We start from the raw sequence: 11,168 nt of genomic DNA on the forward strand, positions 1-11,168 counted from the left end.
GGAAGGTGCGTAGGCAGCTGTTCCATTTTTTACACTCGAGCAGTTCAGACTTTGCACAAAGCAAAACAGAATTCCAGTACCTGAATAAACGAAGCCAAATGAGTGGACTTGCATAACTGCTATATCTGTTTTGCGCAACATAATTTGTACATGTTTGCACAATTCATTCAGGATTCCAAACACCAGATATCACACTCGGCTCCCTTCTGCCTTCTAAAAATTCAGCAGATGCTGCCCGGACACTAAAAGGACTAGAAACCTGTGTTTTAAAATAAACAAACCAAAGCAGCCTGCTGACGAACCTCGTGCCCTCCTTTTCTTCTGAGGGTTTTATTATTCTTTTTTGCTCCAGGTCCCTGGTGGATGCTGCCATTCTGGCGAAGGACACGGTGGCCTGCTGCTTCAGAAATGACAACATGGACTTCTGTGTGGCCGTCTGGAAGGGCTGGGGGGCTAAAGATTTTGACCTTTTCTACAAGTCCTATGAGGAACTGGGCAGGCTCGAGACCTGCATGAGGAAGAGAAGGTAGCGGTAGCAGGACAAAAAAAAAGGCAACCCCTCAAGAAGGCTCCACGGGTGGAAAACTGACACTCTTTTGGTTTTCCAGAAGTATGGAAGCTTTAAGACACGCACGCACACCCCTAAAGCACAGAGGGACACTTTAAATCTTCCACATTTCTGGAAAACTGAAGCAGCCTGCCAGTCTCTTTGCTGCTAAAAGACACTTACCCGAAGAGTTCTTCCTGCAGCTTTTCAGTAAAGAGTTCGAATTCTCTCAGTCTGGACAGCTGCCTCAGTCAATCAATCTAGACACCCTTCTTCTCATTATGTGTATGTGCGAATCTGGCCCATAGAAGCCATGTAAGGTCAACATAATGCTTTTTTCTTTTCTTTTTGATGACACAGTGCTCACCAAAGCAAGCTAGTCTGGTCATGAATTACAGAATACTGGGCCTGGGGTGCCCACGTTGTGTCAGACTTTCCCAAACTTGTGTAACCCAGTCACACATGACTTTTCCTCTCCCTTTGCAAGAGAAGCGACAATGATCACACACTGCGTGTGTGGTGTACAGTTTCGGATCAGAACCACAGTGCATGTGGAGAACAATCCCTCTCCCCGTGCACTCTTTCCCCACTGAGAAACAGTCCCCCAGGAAACCATGAGACTTTCCCAGATTGAGAACATGGTATGGGGGAAAGGCTGAAGTCTCTTCTCCATATTGTTATCGTTTTGATCCAAAATCAGAAACAGCACATGCAGCAGCCCAGTTCACATGTGACTGTGTTACAACTGGTATGGGGTAGAGACACCAGACCCCCCCCCCCCCCATGTATGTACTCCAGACTGTGTAAATCAACCCTTGGAATGGCCTTCCCCCATGCACTGATCCCTCGGTTCTGCAGACTTCAGAGGTTAGGATGATAGCAATGGCCCTAGTCCATTGAAAACTAGCCATGAATTGGTTTAAGAGCCAGTGTGGTGTAGTGGTTAAGAGCAGGTGCACTTTAATCTGGATAACCGGGTTTGATTCTTCGCTCTGCCACTTAAGCTGTGGAGGCTTATCTAGGGAACAAGATTAGCTTGTGCACTCCAACACATGCCAGCAGGGTGATCTTGGGCTAGTTACAGTTCTTCGGAGCTCTCTCAGCCCCACCCACCTCACGGGGTGTTTGTTGTAAGGAGCGGAAGGGAAAGGAGATTGTAAGCCCCTTTGAGTCTCCTTACAGGAGAGAAAGGGGGGATATAAATCCAAACTGTTCTTCTTAAGCACCAAACATCCCACCACCCGGTTATGGTGGGTTTTCCAGGCTGTGTGGCCGTGGTCTGGTGGATCTTGTTCCTAACGTTTTGCCTGCATCTGTGGCTGGCATCTTCAGAGGTGTATCACATAAGTCTGTTACACACTGTGTCCAGTGAGAAGGGAATGTTTAGTGGGGTATATATTGTCCATGTCCCAGGGTGGGGAACCAATCAGTAAGTGTTTGGGTGGAACTTGCTATGCAGAGATATGGTTGATAGTATTGAATTGTGGGTGGAGCTTATCAGTCCAGTGAGTGATTCACATTTTCATGCCCTGCAGCAGCAGCAGTATTGATGGATGCAAATCCTGTGTTTGGGTGGAGTCCAGTGTTTGGATGCAATATTGATGAACGCTTTCGACAATACATCCCACCACCCATTTTGGCAGCAACTAGGTCATTGTGAGAGCCTTTTAGAGCAGCAGTGGCGTAGGAGGTTAAGAGTTCGTGTATCTAATCTGGAGGAACCGGGTTTGATTCCCCGCTCTGCCGCCTGAGCTGTGGAGGCTTATCTGGGGAATTCAGATTAGCCTGTACACTCCCACACACGCCAGCTGGGTGACCTTGGGCTAGTCACAGCTTCTCGGAGCTCTCTCAGCCCCACCTACCCCACAGGGTGTTTGTTGTGAGGGGGGAAGGGCAAGGAGATTGTAAGCCCCTTTGAGTCTCCTGCAGGAGAGAAAGGGGGGATATAAATCCAAACTCTTCTTCTTCTCTTCTTCTTTTAGCTAACAAGTTGCAGCTAATGTTTAGCTCTCTTTGCCCCCATGTATCCTTCAGAAAGTTGCACTTCCAGACATCATCACAGTTGATGTTCTACCTCCCACTTTTACATTGTGAAGTCAGCATGGTGTAGTGGTTAAGAGAGCGGACTGTAATCTGGACAACCGGGTTCAATTCCCAATTCCTCCACATGAAGCCTGCTAGGTGACCTTGGGCTAGACACAGTTTTTTCTGCTCTCTCAGCTCCACCTGCCTCTCAAAGGCCCCTTCCGTACATGTGGAATAATGCGGTTCCAATCCACTTTCAGTGCACTTTGCAGCTGTGCGGAATAGCAAAATCCACTTGCAATCACAATCACAATAACCTTTATTGGCATTAGGTATTAGACAGTGGTTATACACTATAAAATCCACTTGCAAACAATTGTGAAAGTGGATTGAAAGTGCATTGTTCTGCATGTGCGGAAGTGGCCAAGGAGTCTGTTGTGGGTAGAGGAAGGGAAGGAGCTTGTAAGCGGCTTTGAGACGGTTGAGAAAAGTGGGGTATAAATCCAAAGTCTTTTTCTTCTTCTTCATTAACTTCCACTGGCAGTGGGGGCGGGGGGATCCCATTGTAACAACCTGCCAGCTGGGGGCATGGTCAATGATAACCCCTCTCTGATAATTTTGTGTTCTCTGGAACATGTATCCCCCCACCCTTGTTATCTCTATTAACTGACAAGCAGAGGGATTTGTATATAAGAGAGCTGTTGCTATTTTTATGGAAATCTCTGGAGAGAGTTTATTTTGTCGATAAGGCCATGGGTGACTTTTGTATTGTTTGCCAGTGTGTACAGAAGAATGTTTGAAACATTCATCCTCACCATAATAAATCAGCTTTCCCAGCAAACCGTGTGTGAGGCACATTGAAACATGGGACCTCAGGTGGGGTTTGTAGCATATTCGTCGCCAACTGTATTCATAAGAACATAAGAACAAGCCATCTGGATCAGACCAGAGTCCATCTAGTCCAGCACTCTGCTACTCGCAGTGGCCCACCAGGTGCCTTTGGGAGCTCACGTGCAGGAGGTGAAAGCAATGGCCTTCTGCTGCTGCTGCTCCTGAGCACCTGGTCTGCTAAGGCATTTGCAATCTCAGATCAAGGAGGATCAAGATTGGTAGTCATAAATCGACTTCTCCTCCATAAATCTATCCAAGCCCCTTTTAAAGCTATCCAGGTTAGTGGCCATCACCACCTCCTGTGGCAGCATATTCCAAACACCAATCACATGTTGCATGAAGAAGTGTTTCCTTTTATTAGTTCTAATTCTTCCCCCCAGCATTTTCAATGAATGCCCCCTGGTTCTAGTATTGTGAGAAAGAGAGAAAATTTTATCTCTGTCAACATTTTCTATCCCATGCATAATTTTATAGACTTCAATCATACCCCCCCTCAGACGTCTCCTCTCCAAACTAAAGAGTCCCAAACGCTGCAGCCTCTCCTCATAAGGAAGGTGCTCCAGTCCCTCAATCATCCTCATTGCCCTTCTCTGCACTTTTTCTATCTCTTCGATGGGGAATCGAAGCTGGATGAGGTCGTTGCTTCTGCAGTGGCCGTATTCCAAAGTGAAAAAAGCTCTGAGGCCCCTTCCTCCCATGCAGAACTTTCAATCCACTTTCCGTGCACTTTGCAGCTGTGCGGAATAGCCAAATCCACTTGTAGACAATTGTGAAAGTGGATTGAAAGTGCATTATTCTGCATGTGCGGAAGGGGCCGAAGAGATGGTGATTGTAAGCCACTCAAATTAGAGAAAAGCAGAGAATAAAAGTCAGCTGTTCTTCTGACATAAAAGTTCTGGAGAACTTGAAATCTCGCACGTGTTACGTGTCCTTGGGTTGCTTCTAATAAAAGCTATTGCATAGGTTGTGTTCTTGATCCTGTTTGAAATGTCCTACACTTGCTCAAGACACGAGGGGGCGCTTGTTCGCCAAGAGTCATAAATCCAACTGTGGAGTCAGCATATCAGCAGCCAAGAAACAGAGCAAGACAATAAGCTGGAGGACAATCCCGGCTTCCCTCCAGTGGCAGCAGGAAACTGAACTCTTTTCTCTCCCTTTTGATTCTGTTTTAATTTTCATCCTTTAATTTGGCATCTTTTCAGAAAATTTGAGACAGCCACCATTATTTCAGAGGTCCCGGATTCTGGTTATAGAAAGAGATTTCACCAACATGGTTGTAGTGGTTAAGAGCAGGTGGATTCTAATCTGGAGAACTGGGTTTGATTCCCCACTCCTCCACCTGAGTGGCAGAGGCTTACCTGGTGAACTGGATTTGTTTCCCTCCTCCTCCACATGAAGCCTGCTGGGTAACCTTGGGCTAGTCACAGTTCTCTCTGAACTCTCTCACTCCCACCTAGCTCACAAGATGTCTGTTGTGGGGAGAGGAATGGAAAGGAGCTTGTAAGCCACCTTGAGTCTCCTTACAGGAGAGAAAGGTGGGCTACAAATGCAAATTCTTCATCATCCTGTGATGACATGGCACAGAGCCTTTAAAAAAAAGAATAATGGCAGTTTTTATAATAATTTTGATTGTTGTTTGGCTTTGTATCTCCCCTGCCATACTCCGGGTAATCTCTGGGTAACAGCTGGTAGGTTATCTGAATTTCCTTTCTGCCAATAAACCTGGGATCCAACTCAAAGTTCAGACCAATTCAAGACATCATCTGTGGCCCACAGCCTCTTTGAGATAAGGATATTTCTCTCGTGTGGGAGAGTAAGGTTTGGGGACCAGCAGGACCTCAGTGGGGTATAAAACCATAGCATCCACCTTCCAAAGCAACCATTTGGTTGTCATTCTGAGAAATTTTCAGGTTTCACTAGGAAACTGGAAACCCCAGCAGGGAAAATGGGGCACAGATTGCGAGAAGGAAATGTCCCTATATGCGCTCTCTCCACTGACGCAAACACCCCAGCGTCTGGTGAACACCTGCAAGGATTTCCTCTCCTGGATCAAGTTGTTAAACCCAAATCCAGTGACAAATTATCTTTACGGAGGAGTTATCAGGTGTGTAGCTCTACCGGATTTCCTCTGTCAAACCAAACTTTTTTGAAATGGATGCACTTTGAGATCGAACTGGTAGCAGTTGCAGCTGCTTAATGGCGCTCCCTAGTTGCAGAAGGATAGCCATATTAGGGCACTTCCGCACATGCAGAATAATGCACTTTCAATGCACTTTGCAGCTGGATTTTATTGTGCAAATTAGCAAAATCCACTGGCAAACAATTGTGAAAGTGCATTATTCTGCATGGGCGAAAGTGCCCTTAGTTGCAGCAAAATAAAACACGAGTCTAGTGGCGCCACAAAGACTAACAGCATTTATTTTGGCGTCAGCTTCTGTTTTTATCTTTCCCAGTTGCTCTTAAAGACCAGTAAAGCAGGGGTGGAGGAAGGCCGGCAGATTAAAATCTACGCTGGCCACGACTGTTGTCTGATAATCCCACGATTTACCTTCACAGTAGCGTTGGGTTTTGTGCCGCTACTCGCAAATGCTGCTAATGCGATTACACTCCATGGAAGTTGTTATTTCTTGAATCGCTGCCAGGGTAATCCGAACTTCAGATAGTATGGAAAAGAAGAACAGGATACAGAGGACAATTTAACCGTACGGACCGTTTCATCCAGACTTGTTTCACTGCCCGCTCGGAAACACCATGAGACCTTTTCCAGGCAAAACCCTTTGCCATCCTGCCAAAGGGAAATAATTGCCTGCACCGGATTTGAGGAATCCAAAGGTTACCAGTGTGGCATAATGGTTAAGAGCAGTAGACTCTAATATGGAGAACTGGGGTTGATTCCCCATTCCTCCATATAAGTAGCAGACTCTGATCTGGTGCACTAAATTTGTTTTCCCACTCCTACACATGAAGCCTGCTGGGTGGCCTTGGGCCAGTTCTCTCCAAACTCTCTCAGCCCCACCTGATGTACTCCTGGGCCTGTGCCACCAGTACCTGAGCCCAAGCTGGTGGTGGCAGCCAGTGGTGGGATTCTATTAGTTTATCTACTGGTTCACCCCCCCAGGTGCTCCCTCCCCCTGCTGCCCCCCCCCCCCGCCACCGCCGTTCACTTACCTGGCTGCTTGCCCAGCTGCTCCGGCACTCTGAAAGTCCCTTTGCTCCCCCTCCCCTGGGGTGGTGGGATTCAGCTGAATTAGGTACCACTTCTACTGAACTGGTGTGAACCGGCTGGATCCCACCTCTGGTGGCAGCCCAGAAGAACATGCCAGCCATCATCTGCATGGCCAATGGCTGGAAACCAGCCCAATGCCTGTGTGACTGATCAGCACCTGCCTAACAGGGCTACAGTTCTTTTGGTGGCATTGCCTGAGAACTGATCCTGCCTTTTCCTCGGCACCACCCGGCCCTTATGAGGTATCCCCCATGGGGCAGAGTCCTAACAACCTCCTCTCATGCTGTCAAGCCTCCAATGTCCCAGTGAGTTTCTGCTTGACAAGTCTCAGTGACCTTGGAGATGGACTGCAGCTCTGCGGTGGGGTGTCTGCTTTACATGCAAAAGGTCCCAGGTTCAATCCCCAGCATCTCTAGTTAACTGTGCCTCATAGGAAGTCATTTGAAAGACCTCTGCCTTAGACCCTGGAGAGCTGCTGCCAGTCAGAGTAGGCAATACAATACTGACTTCAATGGACCAATGGGACGATTTGTTAGAATTTGATTTGAAAGCCACCATGGTGTAGTGGTTAAGAGCAGGTGGAGAACCAGATTTGATTCCCCACTCCTCTACCTGAGTGGCAGAGGCTTCTCTGGTGAACCAGATATGTTTTTGCACTCCTGCATTCCTGCTGGCTGACCTTGGGCCTGTCACAGTTCTCTCAGAACTCTCTGCCCCACCTGCCTCACAAGGTGTCTGTTGTGGGGAGAGGAAGTGAAAGGAGCTTGGAAGCCACCTTAAGTGTCCTTACAGGAAAGAAAGGTGCGATATAAATCCAAACTCCTCCTCTTCCTCTTCTTCCTCCTCTTCTTCTAGAAGGCAGCTTAATTCAGGTGCTTGGCAGTTCAGGATTTTGTCTGTGCCTCTACACCTGGTCACAGGACAATTGAATAGAATGCTAATTAAAGTTTAATATCAATAGTAATATACAGTCAATATTCAAAAACCTGTCCAGACTCCTTGGAAGGTTACATCTGACCTGTGAATCCGACGCAGTAAGCAGAGAGCCCGTCATGGCAGTTCCAAATATTATGTCCCATCTGAGAATCCAATCAAAATGATGGGCTAGAAGAAACAATCATGTCTCATCAAATATGAAGTCCAAATAGGTCAGTGGTGGCGAACCTATGGCACGGGTGCCAGAGGTGGCACTCAGAGCCCTCTCTTTGGGCACTTGTGCACAGAGTTCATCATGTGGGAGGGGGATGGAAAATCATCCCCCCACACACACACACACTTATCTAGGCTGGCCTGGGAGTAAGCTTGGTTGCTGGCAATGAGGCTTGCTTCTGAGTAAATCCTCCTAGGATCGTGATTCACCCATTTGAAGCATTGCACGTTTACTTCACTAAGCTTACTCCTGAGTAACGCATGCCTCGGAGCCAACCATTTTTTCTAAACTAAAACCTCAGTATTCAGGTTAAATTGCCGTGTTGGCACTTTGCGATAAATAAGTGCGTTTTGGGTTGCAATTTGGGCACTTGGTCTCGAAAAGGTTCACCATCACTGAAATAGGTGATGGAAACAGAATCCAAACTATCTAGGAAAATAATTGATTCAGTGTGAGTTTACCGGTAATTCCCCATTTCATGGATGCCCGCCCATTTCCTCAGCTTTTTGTTTTAATATTAGCCCCATTAACTTTCCGTAACCATATTAAAAAGCCAATTAATAGATCTGTTCCTTCTTAGTGGGCTATACAGCGTTTTCAAAGTCTTCTAGTTCTTTTAAAGAGTCCGTAGAGCTTTTTGCACATTGACCGTACATTACTATTGATATTAAACTTTAGTTAGCATTCATTTCATTTGTCCTGTGGCTGGCTGCTTTTTTTGGCTGTATATTCTCTTGTCTGCAATACACCTTTTGTTTCTTATCTAATGATGTTGTTTCTTCTACACCTTGTGCCATTCCTGGCAATCTTTTCCCAGTCTTCCCTGAGCTTGATAAGCCTTCTGAACTTTTATCATCTTCACAGCAGGTAGAAATTCACCAGGAAAAGTGCTCTCCCTTTGCTGATTCAACACCACTGGAGGGATAAACTACATCCGTGGAATAGGCAAGTATTCAACAGCTCCATCAAGGTATCAAAATAGTGGCCGTTGAGCCACGCTGTTTGTGCGTGTGTTAAGCGGAAGGAATAATTAAAATTAACAATATACACATCATGTCTTTATTGCACCGTGCTTAAAGAACTGATGTTAACAAGAATGTTAAACACTTAACGTTACAATAATTAATAGAAACCTGAATCCAAGGACAGCCTCTCCAGCCACACCAAAGCATCAAATCGATTGCCCATAGCTTGTTACAGGGATTTACCTGACGCGTTTCGACCTGATTGGTCTTCTTCAGAGGTCAAAGGACACACAAACAGCACTCATCAAATTACAAAAGTCATGGTGGTTATAAGAGACAAGAATATGGACAATTTTCTGAAAGACTGGAAATCCTTTGCAGACTACTTATTGAAAACATACAAACAGAGAATCAACGGCAGGATTTGCGATTTAAATGAAAACAGCATATTGGATGAAGGCAACCGTGAGAAGAACTAAAAGCGAAAAAAGATGTAGATATTAATTATAAGCACGGAGTTAGAATTACACTTGGATCCTTAGCGAGGTAGCTGGAAGTCACCATATGTATGCAAAGGTGTGTGTGTAGGTGTTTTTTCCCCCTTTTCATTTAGTATTATCATTATGGGGGGAAGGGGAAACTAGACCAGGATTTTTTAAAAAAATCTTTCTATGTATGTGTTATTTAGATGCGTAAAATAAATAAACATTCTTGAAAAAAATGAAGCAAAAGTCACAAAGAATCTGGTAGAAAGGTTGATGATGAATCTCCAGTCAAGTGTCGGTCGTATCATTACTGCCCGGTAGCAGTCTCGATTCATTTAGCAGGCCATATTATGGATGATAATGGAAGACAAATGATCCTGAACCGGATACAAATCCACAGAATGTGGCTCCAGTGGCAGACGGCAGTTTAAGGCATGTGTGAGGATACTGAACAATAAGTTGGCTTTGGGCACCTTGGGCTAATTGCTTCACTCTCCCCCCTACCAAAAATACTCCCCGGGTTTCGTTTCCTGCCCCAGGCCTTTTACCAGCTCTCTCCCACTGGTGAGCAGGCATTCTTCCAAGAAGCTCCATTTGAAGCTGGTTACTTCCTCCCAGCTGGGCCTGACAGGACAGCCACTTCCCCCAGGCGATGAAAACAGGCCGTCGGGCAGCTGGGAATGGCCTTTGGGTTCATTAGCTCACTCCTGGGAAAAGCCCCCAACTTTATCAGCGCCGCTTCCTCCTCCTGCTGCCACCTCCCTGTCCGCCGGCAGATGTTTCGAACAAGGGCTTGTTTCTTCGGCTTGCGGCGGGACTGCGAAAGCCCCAGAACGGTTAACTCCATCGCATATGGCAACAAGAGGGCTTTGTCTTTTTGGCACAGAGGCCAGGAGGCTGGAAAGCGATGCGCGGCGTGGAATTCTCCCCCACATGTGCACAGCTGGATCAACTGATAGCACAGTAGCACAGCTGCATTGGATGGGGCGGGACAAAGAAGAGAGGACTTCGATCTAGATCTTGCTGGGACAGGCAAAAATGGCACCTTTGTGAGAGCCAGAAAGGGGTTCAGCAAAGGTCCCATCCTGTCTGGCAAATACCCCCCCTCCCCAAATGAATGCCCACTTTCTCCTCACATGCTTGCAATACTTATAAATGACAAACAGAAAAATGAATGAATGCATTTGTATGTAGCCATTACAAATACATCTGCAGATGTATCAAATATTATGAATATACATAAATGAAAACATACAACGCTGGCTAAAATATACAGCAATATTAGGTAAAAAATACAACAATATGTCCATAAAACCTAGCAACTGATAGAATCCACTCTAAAAAAAATGGTTCTCTTAGCAACCACACTGGACCTAATTTTCTTTGCTGCCAGGGCATACGGAGTCATTCCACGAGAGATGTGCTCATCAGAACCTGATAACAAAAACAATAGTCTTTCAGCGTTCGAGTGGGCATTTAAACCACCATCCCAGCAAGTAATTCAGCCCTCGATTCCACATACAATGGGCAGTCAAATTATAACACAAGAGGTGCTAGAGATACACAGACACAAAAGCATTGGTCTTTTGCCATTTGACAATAGTGTCCAGCTGATACCGCCACTGACATTGTTTAAAAGTGTAAAGACATGAAGGTCGCTCTAAGATTTTGGTCTGAAATTTTGACTGAGTAGGAAGCTCTGAGATGATCCTTTTTGGAGCAATGTAAACCATGGAGCTGTCGCTGATTTCAAGATTAGCGATCTATCAATCAAGGCATGGAATAGATACACCACACTCCGTAAATTGTGAGTGGCCTGCTGGTGATCCTATAAGGCATTTACCGTGCTTATAGCGCTGGAATATTGAGTGATGGGGAC

The 11,168-nt window shown here is 46.0% G+C and overlaps 1 protein-coding gene across 2 annotated transcripts in view; it reads left to right on the forward strand.

Annotated features, from left to right (window-relative positions):
- LRRK1 (leucine rich repeat kinase 1) overlaps window positions 1-1,591 on the forward strand; it is a 78,334-nt gene extending 76,743 nt beyond the window's left edge. For both annotated transcript variants that reach the window (XM_048482217.1, XM_048482218.1), the window contains exon 34: window positions 353-1,591. In XM_048482217.1, the coding sequence (XP_048338174.1) occupies window positions 353-530 (178 nt within the window). In that variant the 3' untranslated portion in view covers window positions 531-1,591. The remainder of the gene's footprint in view (window positions 1-352) is intronic.
- Window positions 1,592-11,168: the final 9,577 nt, after the last annotated feature.

The sequence above is a fragment of the Sphaerodactylus townsendi genome, linkage group LG17, assembly GCF_021028975.2.
Source record: "Sphaerodactylus townsendi isolate TG3544 linkage group LG17, MPM_Stown_v2.3, whole genome shotgun sequence".
Lineage (NCBI taxonomy): Eukaryota > Metazoa > Chordata > Lepidosauria > Squamata > Sphaerodactylidae > Sphaerodactylus > Sphaerodactylus townsendi.